The 20194-nt window shown below is 44.8% G+C and overlaps 3 protein-coding genes and 1 pseudogene across 3 annotated transcripts; 2 read left to right on the top strand and 2 right to left on the bottom strand.

Annotated features, from left to right (window-relative positions):
• The first annotated feature begins 274 nt into the window (after window positions 1–274).
• LOC116245177 (uncharacterized) lies at window positions 275–2094 on the top strand (annotated as a pseudogene).
• A 243-nt stretch (window positions 2095–2337) lies between these two features.
• LOC116245176 (uncharacterized) lies at window positions 2338–4044 on the bottom strand. Its single transcript, XM_031616845.1, has 6 exons — window positions 3623–4044; window positions 3307–3499; window positions 2980–3116; window positions 2681–2759; window positions 2433–2539; window positions 2338–2371 (listed from the first exon to the last, which is right to left on the bottom strand). Exons 1-6 carry the CDS (start codon window positions 4042–4044, stop codon window positions 2338–2340), a joined length of 972 nt encoding a protein of 323 aa, XP_031472705.1.
• Window positions 4045–6232: 2188 nt separating this feature from the next.
• On the bottom strand, window positions 6233–7066 carry LOC116245175 (uncharacterized). The gene has a single exon (XM_031616844.1). It carries the CDS (start codon window positions 7064–7066, stop codon window positions 6233–6235), a length of 834 nt encoding a protein of 277 aa, XP_031472704.1.
• Window positions 7067–15297: 8231 nt separating this feature from the next.
• LOC116245174 (mRNA cap guanine-N7 methyltransferase-like) lies at window positions 15298–19864 on the top strand. The gene is made up of 2 exons (XM_031616843.1): window positions 15298–15536; window positions 19327–19864. Exons 1-2 carry the CDS (start codon window positions 15298–15300, stop codon window positions 19862–19864), a joined length of 777 nt encoding a protein of 258 aa, XP_031472703.1.
• Window positions 19865–20194: the final 330 nt, after the last annotated feature.

Genomic DNA, 20194 nt, shown 5'->3' with positions numbered 1-20194 from the left:
TGATCTTTTCGGAGCGGTCCAGCAACTTGTTGACTTCGCTTTTGGACTTGTCGAGCGTGGTTATCTTCTTCTCGCCGTGTCCTTCTTGCTGACCAGTTGCCCCGATTTTCCCCTCAGAATATCATCGATATTCTGTTTTTTCAAAAAGTGCTCGAGACGCTTGCGGTAGACGCGATATTTGGGGTCATTATTTGCCTCGTAATATTCAACCGCTTGCTATGTGGTGCAATAGATACGGTGTATAGTTTGGTGAGACTGGCAATGAGCTACCGGGATGCAAGCTCGCTTTCGCATTGGAACTCCAAATCGAGGATTTTTCCAGGTAAGTTTTCAGTCTAGAAAAGGAAGGACGGTTGGTTGGATGTTTCCCTCGATGCTTCGGGCGTGGAGGTTTTATTGAGACTATTATTGATCCACTTGAGCATATTGAATATAATGAGGCTGAATTAAATCCTCAATTTGAACAGCAAGGTAGAAATAACACACAAACACACATTCTTAGTGAATGATGGGGATTAATGCCGTAATTATCATATATAAACAGAGTAATAGCAAATAGTCGATCTTAAAGGCATTTATTGGCAGATACAGCATATCATAATTCCTAAGATGACTCAAAAGAATATCTGAATACCAAAGCACGTCCAAAGCCTCCAGTTTACGATTGAGAGTGAATGGATAAGTTTATTGTGTTTGAGGTGGATATCTAAGCCAATAGATAACTTTGATATTACAGTTATTTTAGTGAATTTGAATGCTGAAGGCAAGCAAAGCCGGCAACAGCGACAACGTAAAGGTCGTAGTCCGCGTCAGACCACCCCTTTCACGCGAATTAGAGGGAGACATCTTCCTTTCCACCGTCCAGGTGCTCGAGGACAGCAAAAGCGTCCAGCTGTTCGAGTATTACAACCTGGAGGGCCTCAACCAGGACCAGCTGGAGGACTATATCGACGACACCCGCAATTTCAACCGCCACGAGTTCACCTTCGACCACGTCTACAACGAAGACGCCACGCAGGAGGAAGTCTACGTGAACACTGCCAGACTATCCGTATGCTCCGCACTGGAAGGGTACAATGCCACCATCTTCGCCTACGGACAGACCGGCACCGGCAAGACTACACCATGGAGGGATTCAAATACAGCCTCACTGACGACAACAGGGGCATCATTCCCAGAGCCATCGAGGACATCTTCTCCTACATTGAGGTTGAAGGCAACAAGGACGAAGAAGTCACCTTCATGGTCAGGGCATCGTATATCCAGATATACAATGAGAAGTCAGTGACCTGCTCAGGAACGAGAAGAAGAATTGCAAATTAGGGAAGATCCCAAGAAAGGAGTCTATATCGAGGGAGTTTCGGAATGGGCGGTGGTGAGACCGCAGGAAATCCTGGAACTGATGAAGCTAGGCACCCGCTCAAGGGCAATCGCGAAGACCAACATGAACGAATCTTCCTCACGGTCACACGCTGTCTTTATCATCACGATTGAACAGATGAAGGAAGCTGACAAAGAGACAGAGGGAAAGGAACTGAAGGTGGCCAAGCTGAACTTGGTCGACCTGGCAGGCTCTGAGAGAGTCCGGTTTCAGGAGCATCTGGCAAGCGATTGGAGGAGTGCAAGAATATCAATGTGAGTCTGAGTGCCTCGGAATGGTCATCGGTGCACTCACCGAAAGCAAGCCTCACACCCACATCCCCTATAGAAACTCAGTCCTCACGAGGCTGCTCTCGGATAGTCTTGGAGGAAACTGCAAGACAACCATGCTCACCATGATCTCTCCTTCACCCTAGGCCTTCTTGGAGTCCCTTTCCTCGCTTAAATTCGCGCATAGAGCCAAAAGCATCAAAAACAAACCGTCAATCAACGAAGATCTCGACCAAAAAGCTCTAATTAGAAAGTACGAGAATGAGCTGACAAGGTGCGAGTGGAGCTGGAGCAGAAAAACAAGGTGCTTATTGATAAGTCTAAGCTTATCCAACTGGAAGAGGAAAGAGAAAGATCTAGGAGGACAAGAACAATGTGATTAAGGCTCTTCAGCAACGCTCCCATGAGTTCTACAAGGAAAGAGAGCAGAAAAAGCTATTGTAGGAGAAGATAAAAGCGTTCAACTCCCAACTCATCCACACAGGCAAGGACTCATACGATCGTCTGCTGAAGAACAGATGAAGCGCATCAAGGAGTACGAAAGCAAAATCAAGAGTCTGAGCTTGAGAAGGGCAATTCCACCGATTCTGATCTCTTCCAGAAGCAGAACATCATCCTTATGAACTTAGCCAACAAGCTCAACGAGAGGGACGAAGTCAACATGCATCTAAACGAATAGCTTTGTGCCTATGACAGGATCACAAAAGAATCAGAGTAAAACCTGCAGAGGAAGACACATAGAATAGAACAGCTCTAAAAGCTATTGAGAAAGCATAAGATACCCATTCCTGAAGAAGACAACTACCACGAGTAGACCAAACAGAAATAGGAAAGAGTCGATGGTGTCTACCTGGAAGGAGAACTCACCTATAACATCACCGAGAAGAACCTAATGAAGACCAAATAGGAAGTAGCAGCCCTCAAGGAAGTGAACGGCCAGCAAAAAGAGGAAATTGTGAGGCTGAAAGAGTAGCTAAAGATGAAGGAATTCACAAAAGAACCCATGCAGAACACTGAAATAGAAGGCTACAGGAGAATCAAGTAGGCCATTGAGATCATCACCCGAGGGCTGCAGAAGAAGGAAAACACAGACATGAAGGCCATTATCGCTGAAATTTTCAAAATCAAAAAGTGGTCAACGAATACGTCTTCGAATGACAATAATGATAATATAATCAAGTATAAATAAGCAAACTTTTCAATGCTATTGATTGAATGAATGATGTCATCATTTCTTGTCCTTTCCTTCCTCTTTGGGGGAGGAGCCCGCTTGAGGCCGGCTACTCCATTCTCTCCCACGAAGGCAATATCGTCGAGAGTGATCTGTACCTCGCACATGGGCAAAACTTGTCGATATCGGGATGCGAAAGAGCCTTCTTCATTGAGCTGTAGTTGCAGTAGAACTTGCAGTGCTTGCACTGGGCGAGATCGTCAGCCACCACATGCCTATATAGGACACTATCTACCTGCCCGAAGCGATGCAGTAGGGAACGTAGTTGAGACACTTTGAACAGTCTTCGTTGTAATCTGAAAGCAACTATTTGCAGAATGGACATGGAGATTTAGGATCCGGCGCCTCCTAATTGACTGGCTTCATCGCGACCTTCTTGATCTTATCCACTGCCTTCTCAGGAATCTAATTTAAATGGCAAATACTTGGTTTTTGTACTCGGGACGGAAGGCAACGATTGCCCAGGAATAGGCAAGGCCCTTCAGCTCAGCTCTCATAGCAGCATAGACACACTTGGTCAAGATGTTGCTTGCGTGCTTGGGGAACTGAAGGATGTTCTTAGAGATTTTGTTCCAGAGGAGGGCGGTATCGACTGGCTGGTCAAGTTTGCTGACGATGCTGTTGACAATGATATACGAGTGCAGAATGGACAGCTTCTTCTCCAACTAAAGAGGAATAGGCACGTTAGCTTTCTTGATGTCTTGATAGCTCTGCACTAAGATTTGGTGAGCTTTTTTATACTCTCCATTCTCCTGCTCGGTGGAGGCAATAGTGACTGCAATCTTAGCAGCATTCCTGAAGTTCTTGAGGATTCGGTAGAGGTTGTAGGTGAAGATGGGATCCTTCGGCTGCCCGTCAGTCTCGCCCATCAGGTAATCCAAAAGCTCCTGGATGAGATGCTCCTGCGTGGAGTTTCGCTCGATGAGGTCGAGCATCTTGTCGATGAAGATTTCTCCAGCCTTGATGTAGAGTTTGAGGGCCTTGAGTGGGTTTTTGGCTTCGTCGTATTGCTTGGCAGCCTTGTCCCACATGGACTTGCTCTCGTAGTAGACGGCGATCTGCGTCCGCTCCTCAACGCTGCACTCCTTGAGCTCGTCCGCGTAGGTGTCCATTTCGCCATGCGCCTGCGCCATCACGAATGCCTCCTCCTTGCGGTTGGCCATGATGGAAAACTCAACTGCTTCCTTCCAGAATCCCCGCTTTTCGCAGTAGTTGGCCACGATCGAGGCAACCGTAGAGGTAGAACACTTGTGACGCAGGATGTCCTTTGGCTTCTACAAGTTGTCGAAGTTGCTCAGGTTGATACGCACCACATCTTCCCAAGCCTAGGCCTTCTCGTATGCCTCCTCTGCCTCCTTGAAAGCCCCTTCGGATTCCTTGGCCTTACCGTACTTGATTTGGATGGATTTGGATGTCACCTTGTCCATGATGGGTGCAGCCTGCTTGAACATCTTCAGCTGCAGATAGAGGGTGGCTGCTTTTTCGAAGTTCTAAGCCTTTTCGTATATCTGGGCGGCCTACAGATACTGCTTGAGGTTTTCACAGACGACAGCGATGTCAGTTAGCAGGGATTTGTCCTTGATGTCCCTGGCGATGTTGAAACCACGCTGGATGTCTCCCAACTTTATGGATGTCCTGGCGATGCCTGCAAAGCACTCCACGTTGTGCTTGTCGACAACTGGTTTGGCAATGCTCTTCAGTTCTGAGTTGATGACTGATTTTTCGAACTGTTTGAGAGCTTCAGTATTGTTGCCAAGGGATTCAGTCTGGGTGGCTAGTCTTTTGGTGATGAAGCTTTCCTGCTCGGGTGCAATGTTTTTGGTGAGGGAAGTGGCGATGAACCAGTCCTGGATGTCACATCTCATGTCCAAAGCGTTTAGAGGTTCTGAGGATTTGAGATAATACTCTTGTGCAAGGTCGTACTTGCCAAGGATCATAGCGACGTGACCGACCAGCAAATCCCTTTAGTTTTCATGCAAAAGAGGCTCCAAAGTTAGCACCATGGCAAGGTTTTTCCCCATCTGATAGCTTTTCAAACTTATCTCGATTTCCAAGTTCTATAACGCTTTCTTGCCCAGAATGTCATAGAATGGAGCAGCTCTCAGGTACTTAGCAGCCACAAGGCACTGCTGGAAGCGGCGGAGGGACAGATTGGCGAAGAAGTAGCGAGTGTGGCCTTCTAGGTTGTCATTCTCGAAGGAATAATTAGCGAAAAAGCATGGGAAGTAAGAGGAAGGTAGCTGACGGTCACTCCACTCATGAAGAAGATGTTGCCCTGGAAAGGGTAAGCACATTTTTTTCAACCTTGGTGGAGGTGGGTTCTCCCTCTTCGTGCTCGGCCTTCTCCAGGCTTAGAATCTCATTGACTGGGGCGACGATGTTGCCGAAGATGTTGTTCTTGGAGATAACGTAGGAGTAGGCAGTGGTGCCGTTGATGATGGCGAACTCGTGAAGGTTTTCGTTGTCCCAGATGACCTTATCGACGCGGTCGGTGACCAAGTTGAGGTGGTGGTAGGATTCAGTAGTGGGGAAGAAGAGGTTGGTTTAGCCGTTCTGATGCTGGAGGATGATTTTGGTGGCGTTTTTGTTGGGGAAGATGCGGAGGATGGGGTTATCGGGCTTGTGCTCCATGATGACATTCTTGTCCTCGATGTGGTAGTATTTGAGCCGGGATGTGTTGTCGAGGTAGATGAGGAAGACCTTGGTGAGGAAAAACTGGACGATTTGGCGATCGCCTTCAACGGGGAACACCTTCTCCTTGCTCTGCTTGCTCTAGATCTCCACCAAGTGCAGCTTGTTTTTATCATCCAACAGGGCAGCCCACCCATCACCCACTTCCACTCTCTTTATGTTATACTCACATTGGATCTCATTCACTTATTCTCCTCCTGAGATCAGCATCTTGTCTCGCAGCCAGCGATAGAACTTGACTGTGTTTCCCAACCGAGCAGCTAGGTGGTTGGGCCCTAGAGAGATGCTTGCAGGCTCAAAGGGTAAGTTTATGTTGTTGATCAGTTGTCCCTTCTTCTTGGAAGAGCAGCTGAGGAGGACAACTTCGCTGAGGGAGGAGAGCATGGCGACCAGTTCGTTGTAGGTGCTGATGAGGACTGCAGTGGAGAGGATGTAGCCGTAGACCAGTCCGTTTTGGGTGACGATGATGAGGGTGTTTCCGTTGGGAGAGAAGTTCATGGAAGCCACCTTGCCGCTTCCTGGAGGCAGTTCCACCGTTTCTTGCTTTACCTCCTTCCAATCACCCAAGCTGATGATCTTTATCTTATTCTAACCAGCCAGAGCCATCTTGTAGAAGGGATTATTGACAGCCATAGCCTCAAGAGGAGCATTGAAGACGCGCTAGCTCTTGATTTCATCCTTCATCTCCTTCTCGTGAGTGGAAACGTGACAATAGTATCCTTCGCTGAATCCCACCACGATGTAGCCGTCCCCATAGAACTGATAGTCGATGATTTTTCCATACTTGGACTCAAACATGAGTTCCAGGGGCGCGGATCGATCCTGAGTAATATCGTGGATCAGCAAAGTCTTCTGGTTGAATACACCGCAAATGGTGGTCTGTTTCTTGTTTCTCTCTTCAGTTTTCATGGTCATCCATTTAAGGTCCCTGGGTTCTGCCTTGACAGCGAGTGAGTTGGCGGCGTTGTCTGAGTTGTGGTTGGAGATAGTGATGAGCTTGTCCTCGCTGCCAGTGACCAGCAGTCCCTCGTTGTTCCAGTCTCCGCATATGACTTTCTTGGAGTGCTTGCCCATGGTGGGGACTTTTCTCTTGTTCTTTTTGAAGTAGAAGTTGAGGTAGCCCTTTTCGTTGCCTGACGTGAGGACGGGGTGGGTGGAGGACCACTTCAGCCAGCTGATCTTGAATTTCTGGTTCTCGAAAATAAGCTCGTCCAGCAGGTTTCCCGTGAAGGGAGCCCACAAGAGCACAGAAGTGGCGCCCTCGGTCAGAATGGCCAACATTTCGTCCTCGTTGTCCCATTCAATGCACTCCACTCTCCCTGAGACTGGAAGCTCCTTCTCCACTAAGACCTTTCCGCGCTTGTCCACTATATAGACGTATTTGCGTTCGGTCCCCACAGCAAGGTAAGACGAGTCATGGCTCCAGCTCACAACGGGGGCACGACTTCCATTGACCTTCTGTCCGAAGCTAAAGATCTGTTTGCTTGTCGACATATCAAATTTAAAATAATCGAGTCCTCATCTCAAAAGTTCAAATATCATTCAGCATATATCTGTTTCATTTATTTTTCGGGAAGCGGGAAGGGTGCAAATTTGAATGCAAATCGAGTATGATTATTTATATTGTGCCCTTTATGTCATAGCCAAAACTACAACTGGTCCTACCGACCCACCTCACCATCGATCATTTCCTCACTCCGGTAAAGCTGTTATCCGCTAGCCAGTAGGCCCTCGATAAGAAGATCGCATGCCCGAGGGTGGCAGCTCGATTGAAAGCGATGGTACCAGATGAAGAAATCTGTTATGCAAGGCCATTCGTACTGGACTTCTTGCTGATAAAATTAAACAGCCTACTCTCGCACTCCAGCCTCCCCTCGGCTCTTTTCGTCCCCCACTTCATGCAATTCTATAACTATTTGCTGGAGGGCGCCACCTGCCAATTCAAGTACAGTAGGAATGATGGCGAACTTATGGCACAATTGCTGCTGGAAAGCGGAGCGCACGAGTGGATCTCTGAGAAGGAACTGGAGGAACTTTTGGAAGGCAGCGGACTTGTTGCAGCAGCTGCAGTTTAAGCTATAAGAGAGGGAGAGAAATTCATGCACCAATGCTACTTTGTAGTTGTGCTTGGATTAATCAGTCTCCACGGCAGGACTAATCCCTACATCCCAATCGTGCACCAGTAGAAGAGCCACCTTGGGCAAATTGAGTTCGCCAGGCGCATCGACGACCTGATCCATCTCAACCCTAAGGTACAATTTTGGAAACTTAGGTTTAAAAAGTTAACATGGAAATCATCCAAGACGCCTATTCGCTTCGATGCTCTCCCCAAGTGCACGGCGTCTCCATCGATTGTCTGCTCAACCTGAAAGCTTCCTTGTAAGGCTTGGTCAACCGTCCCCAAACCAAGCACATCAATATCAAGGGAAAGAGAGTTCGCAATTTATGCCTGCGAGCAGAGTCATAGACGCAACTGCTGGACCAGTTCATCCTTTCCCTCAACGAAATCGGACACATGAGCTTCCTGCGGGCTGAACGCATCCTCAACAAGCACCTGGGCAAGAACAACATCAGCAAGAGTGGCCACTATGAGTATCTGAGGACGCAGCTGAAGAAGTGTTCCTACTTGGTCAGCGAGAATAAATTGCTTGCCGTTCCCGGCTCGGCAGACACTATACTGATGGAGGATTATAGGCACGATGTCTACGTCAATGAGGGCTCTGCCCATAAACGCTTCACCGCCATGATGGGCAACATCCGTCGCATCCTGAAAGTGGAGACGATAGGAGCGCTGGAGGTGATATTCGATATGTACGCAAAGGAGGACTCTTTGTTCCAAAACCATGAGATGTAGGAGGCCTACCTGCAGCTGGTGAAATTAAGGCAAGAAGACAGCCTCAAGTTCGGCGCTGCGATCGAAGAATGGATCAAAAAATGATTAAATCAACCGAATTTTTCAAATATAACCGAATTATCCATTACCACTCCCACCTAAGTACGGTGAGACGATAGTGCCTCAATCGAAAAGACTAAAGTTGTGCGCCACAAAAGATAAGCACGACGGAGAGCTGTCTCACGACGATCAAAAATCTACCACCTCCTTAAGCTCCCAGCCTCCATTGTTGATATAATCAAATCTCAACATGCTGAAGCAACTCATCCTTGTGGTGCTCATCGCCCTCATCTTCGCTCAGGACATCTGCCCTCAGAAGCTCGTCATCGAATGCGAGAAGGACGCTGAGTTGGGTAAATTCTAGACTATTTAGCCTACCAGGAATGCGACAAGGCCGCCAAGGAGAAGGGCGCCGACCAGACTGCCGACATCAACTGCGTCAAGTACTTGCTCAGCGCCAGAAAGGACTGCTGGCCTTGCATTTGCCAAATCGCCAAGAAGGAGGGATGGAAGATCAAGGGATGCACCCTTATGGTCAAGATCCTCAAGAGCATTGTCGACAACCTCAGAGCCGATTGATCGCCATATCATCATCAAACATACAATCCCTTATCATCCCACGTCCTACAATCCCATTCCTTTTACGCTGGAGTCTTTTGCCCTGAAACCCAATTATACTTTGCTGCAAGGCAATCACATTAATAGAAGTTGAAGATGAGGGTTTTTTCATTTCTCGTTGAGGTAGGGGTGGCTGAGGATGTCGTTGAGCAGCTGGAAGGGATTATCGGATTTGGAAAGCACGAGATCGATGAAACTGAGAGCGTGGGGTCGCCGATGGGCTTTTTGATTTCGTCCTCCATATGAGTAAGGAAAATTATACCTCTTTGCGCAATTGAGAAGATTTGGTGTCCTTTATTTGCTTATCAGGATGCATGATCTGGTAGCAGATGGGCGCGATTGCTCGGATGTCTTTGAAATACCCCTCGTTGTCCTTGCTGTCCTTGCGAACAAAGGTAACCCAGCTAAAACCGCTCAGCTTCACGACGTCCTTCTAAATAGCTGGTTTCTTACGAAGGTGAGGATGACATCGTTGCAGTTTATTTCGTTGTGGACGATGCAGTGGGTCGCTAGCTATTGCACTCCTAGTGCTACCTGCCTCACGATAGGAGCAAGGCTTCCTTTGGGTTTTTTTCTCAGTACTTGGCCAAGCTCTCGTCCACTGCGTATTCTCCGATAGTGTAGACGAACTTTTCGTCCCAGAAGTAGCCGTATACCTTGGTGATGTTGGGGTGGTCGAGGTAGGAAGTGGCCTTTATCTATGCGGTGACTGTTTACTCCAAGCCTAACTGCTTCACCTTCCACTTCTCGATGGCTTTGAGTGCGCATAGGAAGCCAAGCCGCTTCTCGCGGGCCAGATAGACGATGCTGTAGTCCCCTTTGCCCAGTTTTTGAATGATTTCGAAGTCCTCAAAGGTGTGCTTGCTGGGGTGGTGGGGATGCTCCTGGGGATGCAGTTTCATCTTGATGTTTTCGCTCAGAAGAGAGTTTTCCTTGATTCGCTGCAGCGACAATCTTTCATTCTGGTCGTGAATGACTGCACGCAGGTGCTCCACTTCGAACTTCCGCATCATCAGTTCAGATCGTAGTCTGTCCTCTTCAAGAGTCTGTGTCTTCAGTTTCCTCACCCAAAGGTCTTCTCTTTCTCGCAACTGCTGAATCAGCCACTGGTTTTTTTGTCTTTCTTTTATCAATTCTTAGTTGAGTTGCTGGATGGTCTTGCCTGCATCGGCTACATTGCTGGCAGCTTGTTCTTTGAGCTTATTGGCAGTCTCTTTGATCTAATGAAGCAGTCTAAACTTTTTAACCTCCTTTCGTGTGATTAATGCTTTGCAGAAGGGACAGTTGGCTTGCTCTTCGGACTTCTTGAAGATGACATCGGAAGTGCAGCGGAGACAGCAGCTGTGCTGGGAGGAGCAGAGCATCATCGGAAAGCGCTGCTAATCATCGTAGCTTTCGGAGCAAATAGGGCAATCAAATTAGATATGCTACTTTATGAAGCTTCCAGGACTGATATTCATCCTCTTTTCATTATCATACACACACCCACATATCCAAAAGGCCCATCGCCACTTAATACTTGAAATTGCGTAAATACCTGCAAGAAAAGTTATATCATAATATTTACTTTAATACTTAATACTCAATAAAATGAGCTTCTGGAAACGACTGTTTGGATAAAAGATGATCACTATGTCTGGACTGAAATGGTACAGATTCCCTATGTTGGCACTTGCAAGACACAATAGGAATGCTTTGTGTCGGCATGTTGGGCTAATCAGCAGGAAGCATTGGTATTTGCATATCTTGAAGACCAAATCCCAAATAAGCCGAAGTACGTCTTTGGCATCAATACTCAGGATGTCCCTCTTTTCACTACGGGAAAATACAAAGAAATTTCTCAACAAATGCAATCCAAGAGTTGGAATGTAAGTTAGATTGAGTTTCTATAGTTTGATGCATAGTTCGATGAAAGATTCCATATCTATTTGTGCGATAAGGAAAATGACCAAACTTTGATATTTCAATAGCCAAGCTTGCGAAATAATGGTTTGAAAAGCTTCAAATTTGAGAGAGGCTAAGCTTGAAGAGAAGATTTAAGAGAAGATTAAGATAAGATTTAAGTGAATGAGGTGCCAACGAGCCTTAGGCTCCTTTGAAAAATCCAGGAGCAAGCATTCAACTTTCGGATTCGACAAACCCATCCAATGGCAGCCAACTAGAAGTTGATGAACCTTTGGGAAATCCAGAAAATGCTGAAACAGAAGAAAAAAAAACGAAGAAAAGGAAGAAAAGAAGAAAAAGAAGAGGTTGTCCAACAAGAAGAACCAAATGCTACGAATTTTGTATAGCAACAGCGCGAGTAATGGTACGCGAATAGGATGACTTTGGATGTGCAAGGAGAAAGCTAAATCTTTGCTGATTTTGACTATTGTGAGTCTACGGTAGGATAAAAGCTTGAAGATGACGATGACGTAGTCATGATTGATAGTGATTGATTGAGTAGGCTAACCTAGCTTAAAAATACATTAATATTTCTCACTATCATCATCATATGTCCTCAAAACATCAAAAGTAATATCCCTTATTTTAACTACCACTTACCTAACAAACATAATCCAATAAATTATTTTATTAATAGTTTGCTTATTAATGAGCATCGTTCTGGAGCCTAAGCTCAGGTCAGAGCCTTCCGAGCGATACCCAAAGCAGCTATCATCCAGGCATTTGAAAATTGACATCTTTTTAAACGAAAAAATAAGCAAATGCGTCAATTTTACGCCGAAAATTTCTCTTAATCACTCACATATTCGACCAGCACCCAACCTCGCCATCGTTGCCCCTACTGCCACTTTTGCAACTACCCAATCCCTCACCCGCCGCGCATCAAGCTCTTTTCGGCAGGTGCTGAGACACAGCGCATGCAAAAGCGCGATGGCTCGATCAGGCAGAAAATAAAACTCAGAGCATGCCTCCTCTCCATAAAGGTGTATGACTCATCAAGGAAAACGTCTAATTGCGGCCACTTCTAATGAAATATACGCAATTAGAAAGCAGATATAGCAACGTTTCGAACGGACCAAGATGATCCTAAAGGAAGAGGTAAAGATCAAAAAATATCAGAAGATACAGCAAATCTACTAAAATAAGTTTAGATCTCTCGTTGCCCAGCCGAAACGATAGTTAATCCATCAAGATTGACAACCTAATGATTTATTTTCAAGTATTCAAGCATATGATATAAAATCAAATTACTTTCTTCCAAAGCTGGACCGTCTGTGAGTGTAGGGAATGGGAAAAAGTCATGAGGCGTTGCAGCTCGATCTAATAAGTGCTTGGCTTGCTTAATCCCGCTACGAATAGCTTGTATCTCGTGAGAACCTCCTCGAAGCGCATGACTCGGTTGAGAGTGGCAGCGTCAAACGAGGCTACCTTTTTGCTGGCCTTTTTCTTCCTATTGACATAGTTCACCAGTCGAGAGAGAGAAAGCTCCACAAGATCTTTGGGTCTGGCGGCCTGCTCGTAATACTGAATTTTGAAATTCTGATCTTTGGTCTTGATTTGGCGGTGGTCCCTGCAGCATGCGGCCCCGAAAATGGCCTGCATGTGCCTCTCGAGGAAGACGTAGAAGCGTCTGGGCTTCCACCACTCCCACGAGAGCGTCAGATAGGGATTGTTATAGGAAAACATTAATACAGCACAGAAATATTCCAATTATTCCTACTAACTCCACGTCCTTTTGATCCTCCTGCGCTAGGCAGGAGAGTCGCTCTGGGACTAAGCTTCCAGACTGGTCAGAGTGGGCGATTCAATTTTAACGACTCTATTTTCTTCTTCCTGTAGGGCTGAGCGTTAAAACAAACACATGGAGAAGCCTTTTTGGAAGAGAGAGTATGCTTCGAGTCTGATGGCTTCGAAGATGATGGATTAGCGGTCGTCTTTGCCGAGCATTGGCTTAATTTCGCAATAAAATGATTATAACTCCTTTAAGCTAATTAGAATTAGAGTTTATTCAGCCATAAAATGGTATTTTACTCTGATTTTTTATTGTAGGGATGGACAGACGGATAAGGGTGAAGGATAGCTTGCGTCTCACCGCATAGGAATGAAATTTTGGGATTTAATTGTAGTTAATTATTCTGGGTATTTCTTCTCCGAGTGTTATAAAATGTTGAGGCTTTGCCTTGAAAGTACAATTTCTATTTAGGTATAAAAAGTAATGGGAATGGAGAGGAGGTGGTCGGTGAGCTAAATGATTGCGAATAGGGTACTGTTGATTTGCTGTTTAGGCAATAAAATTAACGGTTTTAATACCCCTGCGTACTAATATATAGTGACTTGAATAATCTTTGAAAAATTGCTCCCTAGTCATTTCTTTATTAGACATGTTCCCACGCAATAATTGCACGCATGCACATCCAGCATCCAAAAATGAATGGATTGAGACGGCGACACTTCAAAAAAGGATTATGAGAGGATTATGAGGCAGTCAATACGAGAGATAGTTAGATACGAAGGATTAATGAGTGAGTTACTTTGAGAAGGCTCAATTATCATAAGAAGTCTATTTTTACGTCGATAAGCCTCGCAAATTAGATAATAATGCGGTTTGTTGGCTCCAAGCTCTGATTGTTCATTTATAAAAAAAAACATCTACTGGCAATATTAAGTTGATCTTTCATAATTCCAAAATCTATTCATAAGCTATATGATGCGCAATACAAATATAATCTCCAAATTTTATAAAAAACCTTTTGTTATGAAGTAAGACAAAAGCGATTTATCTATTATCAATCAGCGGAACATCGAAAACGATCTCACCTACTTCTAGTCCATCTGGTGCTCACCTTCCTGCGAAATAAGATAAAATTTAGACTTCCTTCGTGCCAATTGGGAAATATAAAGCCCATTCAACGAAGACAAGCTCAAGGCCTTCCAAGAAGTACCTACCATAAAATTCAAACCATCGATTAATATACAAAAGTTTTTCCCTAGTTGGATTAGGAAGTGACTCAACTCGAACGGATCAACGAATATAAAGGCAGGTAAAGCAAGATGAAGCTCAACGACCGAAAACAGACCAACTGTTTGGCCATTTCGTTGCCGACGTCACAACAAAGAAGGATCGGAACGGCATGTATTACATCAAGAGCTAAACATAAAGCGAAATCCCCAAATAGTTTTCCAAAAAACCTCTTCATTAGTATATCGCAGAATGCCAGCATTTTCGCTCTTCGGAGAAGACGTAGGCAAGATGGCACAACCTCTTCTCGAGGATCGAAAACTCAACTCAGTTGGAATAGCTTGGCAAGCCAAGCTCTCCTTCATAGGCAAAATAAGGATAGCGTCTAGCATAGTTTATCAAATAAATGAAAAATAGAGATTTCCTGCCATTGATTGCCTGGGGTGCTGCCTTTTTTCTACGCAGGAGCCAATATATACAATCCAGGCATCAACTCAACTCCTCTTGTTTTATTGTCGTCAGTAGCTAAGCTTCGCGAATGTAAACCCAGTTGAAGGACGAATATGCTGGCTTCTTAATAACCACGGAGGAGTGATAATGTTCGACTGTGCAGCAAGATATATGGATGTGGTGCCAGTGGGACATCATGTCACGCAGCTAAGGTATAAATCGCCCAAACTATCTAAAGCTACATCAAATGCATTTAGCCCCCTGTGCAAGCCGCCAACTTTACGGTTTCTTTTGTCCGATAGTCAAAAACCCAATGACTTAGGGCCTCAAATAGGGCATTAATGTCGTCATGGAAGGAGCCACCTACGAGACTGCCTACTATCGCCGCCAGTTTGTTGAGGGCGTCTATGTGACCCGCATTAAATCACTCCTACCGTAGCAGAGCGCGTTTACTTTTGGGTCAATGACTAGAGCCTATTTTCCCTCAAAAAGTGGAAGGCAAGGTCATGGCTACTCCTGGCAGCAGGATCCACCGACTGCTTAAACGCCGTTTTAAGGAATATTACGTGGCGGAAAATCTAGAGACCGAAGAGAGTTGCTATTTATGAGGCCGAAACTGTCATATTTCCATGAGGCTAATGCAAACGGCCATAGGTGGGAGTTTAAGTGACTGAATCTCGCGTAATGCGCACTGTAAGTCTTTAGGAAATTACAACCATCTATCTTAGTCCTTGCTCGTAGGTGCGACTTGGCAACCATAAAGCAACGGTTGCAGAAGCGAGGAATATCCTGTGAGGTCGAGACAAGGTTCTAGAGATACCGATTTAAGTATGCGATGAACTCGCCCTCCTCTACCACAACATGCGGTTCGACCTGCTGCTGAAGGAAGTGGCCTACCAAAAGGAGTTCGAGTTTGCCGGCAAGTTCATCACCATCCTTTGCGTCACCCCCTTCATCAAGCTGCTCGATAGAGGGGCCTACAACCACCTCCCTGAAGGCGATTTCCATAATATTCAAAACTATTTTGGCCAGGAATACCCCGAAGAACGGATCAACTATGGAAATACACGGTTGGACACGAGACTGAATTCTATTTTAAGGTGAGCAAGCCAATGAAGACAGTTTTTCTCTACTACATCTTGAACCAGCTCGGGTAGAAAGCTTCCTTGAAGAATCCAAAAAATTTCGATAAACTCTCAGCGGCAGACATCAACGAGCGCTTTAAACTTCATTACCCGAGGGACGAGCTTTACCTGGAGCCGAAATGAAGGGAAACCTTAAGCAATGAGCCATTGAATCATATTCCAAAATAGATTTTTTTCCATATTTTATTTTCTTAATTTGACTCTTGGAATCATTTATCATTCGTGATACGACCAGCCTTCAAGACCAGTCGAACATGGGGCGAAACCGCCTTGATTGTTGAAGTTATGATAGATTTGTAACTGCGAGGCCAATCGCTTATTTTACAATAAATATCATCATGGGGAACCAATTATGCCCTGGCACTGCCAAGGAACTAATCCAGGAATTGGGCGAAATATAGAAAGGCGAGAGGAGTTACGAAGCCTTCTTCAAGGGCTGTTTTGACTTCAAGGAGCACAAACTCCACGAGATCCTGGTCAACGAGGCCGACGACAGCATCATCCTGCATCTGGAGCATTTTCAAGACGCTGCTCGACCGCATTTCCCCCAAAAAGCGCCCTCCTCCGCCTCCCTCCACTCCCAGCCAAACATTGAAAATGTTCTATAGGCGCCGCTTCCAGAAGACGCAAGCGTTGAACTGGAATTCGAAGACGGGAGCAGTACAAAGGAAAAGTGAAAGACGGCCTGCCGCACGGGCAAGGGGAAGAGTTTTCTCCGCAGGGAGACCACTATACCGGCTCTTTTAGTTGTGGGGTGAAGTAAGGACATGGAGTCTATGAATTTGCAAATTCAGAAAAGTACTAGGGAGAGTTCAAGGACAACGCGATGTGGGGGAAGGGCGTTTACAGATTTGCCAATGGGGATAGATTTGAAGGAAATTTTAGGAGAACGAACGATCTGGAAAGGGAAATACATTTATGGCAAATAAAATGGAGAGGGACTGGAGTATTTTGAAGGATAGTATCGTAATGATCTTAAGGACGGCGGCGGCATCATGAAATACCGCCAGTTCGAGATGAAGGGCCAGTGGAGGAATGGCCTTTATGAATTCTCATTGGATAAATCACTCATCAAATGATTTTTGTAAGGGCACCACTATCAAAACAGGCCAAACTATTTACCAATATTATCTTTATTCACTTACCCATCGACAGTTTATTTACTCTGGCAATTGTATCGGTAGTCTAAAATAATTAAGATCGTCATAATTATAAAGATGATTGATTCTTAGCCAAAAGTGATAAGTGCAGATAGCTCAGACCTATATTAGGCCTCATTACCAACAAGGAGTGAAATTTAGTCAAAAAGAAGAGCAATACGGCCTCTTTACATCATCACTCTTTTCTTTTTCGTTATATATACTGCGGAATTTATTCTTTTTGCCTATCCTCACGTTCCAAGTTCACCCATCTTCAGAAGGAAGCCTAAACCTCAAAAATCAATTGGAATAGCATGAAAGATAAGAAAATTAGGCTAGATAGCTTGCCAACAAAATATTAGATGCTGCCTAAAAAGAGGAAAGATAAAGGTTTTTTTTAAATAAGGCCGAAAAAATAAAAAATATTCTCAATCAGACCAACTTTTTGCAGTACGACCAAAAAGCCAAAACTCCTTTTATCTGCTCTAACAATTTCAAGCTTGTTCATCAAAATGTCATCCTCACGCGTGAAATTAGCAAGGTTTTGCAAGATGAGTATGAGAGACTGTCCAAAATTTATGACTTTACCCTACCTTAAGAATCCTTTTGCGTGGTGGCGCCCACCATTAACAACGCCCAAAACTACAGGAGCGAATATCATCTCCGGTCGATCCTAAACCAAAACTACACCAACTTCAAAGTGATCATCATCGACGACGCCTCCACCGACCACAACTTCGAAATCCTATCGCAATTCATAAAAGATAACCCAGCTTCCCAGTAAATCATCCTAGTAAAAATGAGAAAAGAGTGATGGCGACCGGCAATCTCTACAAAGCCGCCACGCAGTATTGCAAACCAGAAGACATCATGGTGGTCGTTGATGGGATGATGAGCTTCTGGGGTCAACATCTTCAAGGTTCAATTCACTCTACATCACCGATCAGTTGGAGATGCTCTACTCGAACTATATTCGCTTCTCCAATTTCGCAAACGTCTACCAAGGCATCTCGAGGGGATATACGTAGGAATAGAAGAGCATGAATATCTATCGAAGCGAATCGTATACTCGAGTCTTCCACTTACGATCATTCCGAGTGAGGAATTTTCTCAAGATCAAGCCCAGCGACCTTCAGACGAAGGATGGAGCTTGGTTCCAGTCAGCCTCAGACCACGCCATTTACACTCCTCTTCTGAGCTGACCTGGGAAAGAATCTCCACATCGACGAATACTTTTACCTCTATAACGATGGAAACGGCAACAACGATCTTGACGTTGACCCATAGATGAATAAATTTGTGAATTAATACGTCAGATTCCAGCTTCCAAGGTATGAATGCGATCCAAATTGATTATCCCAATTCAAAGGTGTTTTAATTTGATAGTATATAAAGTTGGGATTTCTAATTAATGAAGTTATAATTTTATTGAAGTACGATCAATTTGGACAGAAGCTGCTTCCAGAACTCAGCCTGCTCTCATCAGGTAATGCCAGCATGGGCACCAAGTCATTTCTTCCAGTCCTTCATTGCAATCCTCTCCGTGCTGCATATCATCATTGATCAATATCTTTTTCTATTTGGGTTATCATATAAGAGTTTTTTATGGTCATCTTTACCACTCTCTTTCTCTCGGCTCGACCATCCTCTCCCATACCTCTCTCACTCACTTCTCATCTCCTTTCATTTCCTTCCATATCATGACTTTTGGACTGTTTGCCTATCCCCTCTAAACTCCACAGCAATGAAGGAACAGTAATTTAATGAGCAACGTATCAATAAATTTCCTCATTGAGTGCAGGCAAGCATGAGTTGAGACTGTTTGTTATGATTGTTGATTTCAAAAAAGGAGGGAAAATAGTGTCATTTTCAAGCATTTCTATGTGATCATATTCAAAATCATTTTTGTCGACATTGGCAGATATAATTGAGCCTAGTCCCTATAATTCTTATCACATGTGGCACGTATTATAATTTAATTTTTGATGTCAGACAAATCAGAACCACACTCAGACCAGGAGAGCTGCGCTGAGAACTGCAAAGTCTATATTTCCAATATCAATAAGACTGTAACCCCTTTTCCATTTAGATCTAAGAAGATGACATCAGAAGAAAATTCTCAGAATTCGGAGTCATCAAATCACTCATCCTCAAAAAGAAGGAAAACAACGTCACCTACTCCTTCATCGAATATGAAAAACCCTCATAAGCCAAGGCCGCCATCGCTGAGTAACACACCCTTGCATACATCATCTTGTTGATGATGATCTTTTCCTCACCTCAACTTAACTTAGAATGGACAAGAAGACCTACTTTGACAGAGTGCTCAAGGTGGAGTTTGGCAAGGGAGGACATAGAGGCCTGGAACACTATCACACCAATCGCTATGACAAGTTGAAAGGCCATTCCCATGGCAGGGACAATGATGACTACAAAAAGAGAAGCCCTGATCGATACTCAAGCTACTCATCCCATGACAGCTACGACCGACGCCACTAGAGATCTCCGAGGAGATACTAACGCAGGGACCGAAGGGACTATAAATACGATGAAAAGTATGAGCGAAGAAGGTCTAGAAGCTACTCGAAAGAAAAACGCGACTATAGGGATAAGGACTATTACCGCCACGATCGCTACAAGGACAGGAGAGACTATGGACGAGATGACAGGGACAGATATTACGATGATAGAAGGTACAGAGACAGAGATGAGAGAGATGATAAGTATGCCCATTACCAAAAGGATAGGAAGGATGACAGAAGGGACTACAACAAATACGACAAGTACGAAAAGGATAGGCATCGGGATCGTGATTACGATAGATCGCCACCCCGCCACAGCAAATACGAAGATGGAAAGGAAGGTGACCGCTATTCCAAAGATGATAGGTACTCCAAAGATGCCGAAAGATATTCAAAAGATGCGGAAAGATATCCAAAAGATGGCGACAGGTACCAGAAGGAAGGTGATAGATATCAAAAGGAAGGCGATAGATATCAAAAGGAAGGTGATAGGTATCAAAAGGAAGGTGAGAGATATCAGAAAGAAGGCGACAGGCCAGACCGCTATGCAAAAGACGAGAGATACGACAAGTACAGAGCCAGAGATGAGGACTATAAGCGCAGCTACGATAAGCGAAAGTAGTATTCACGTGAGGAGCCAACTGAGAGAAAGGACAGCAAAGAATACCAGCCCACCTACCAGTCCCGACCAAGTGGAAACTACACCAGGGCAGAAGAAAGATGATTCCTGATCTCTATATCATATTTTGAATAATCATAGCTGATCCAATATCACGCCTTCTGCCGTTTCCTCTTGTTTTCTCCACTCAGTGAGTCTACTTCCTCATTTTCCGAGCTGTTCGAGTAGGCTTGCAAGTATTATCCATAAATCTCAAGCCGCGATAGTTCTTGGTGAAGCTGTCCATCATCGGAAAAAGGATTTTGAGTTCGTTTGTTAAGGCCATTTGAATCG

Source organism: Nymphaea colorata, unplaced genomic scaffold (assembly GCF_008831285.2).
Source record: "Nymphaea colorata isolate Beijing-Zhang1983 unplaced genomic scaffold, ASM883128v2 scaffold0560, whole genome shotgun sequence".
NCBI classification, from domain to species: domain Eukaryota; kingdom Viridiplantae; phylum Streptophyta; class Magnoliopsida; order Nymphaeales; family Nymphaeaceae; genus Nymphaea; species Nymphaea colorata.
This window is presented reverse-complemented; position numbering and strand designations above follow the sequence as displayed.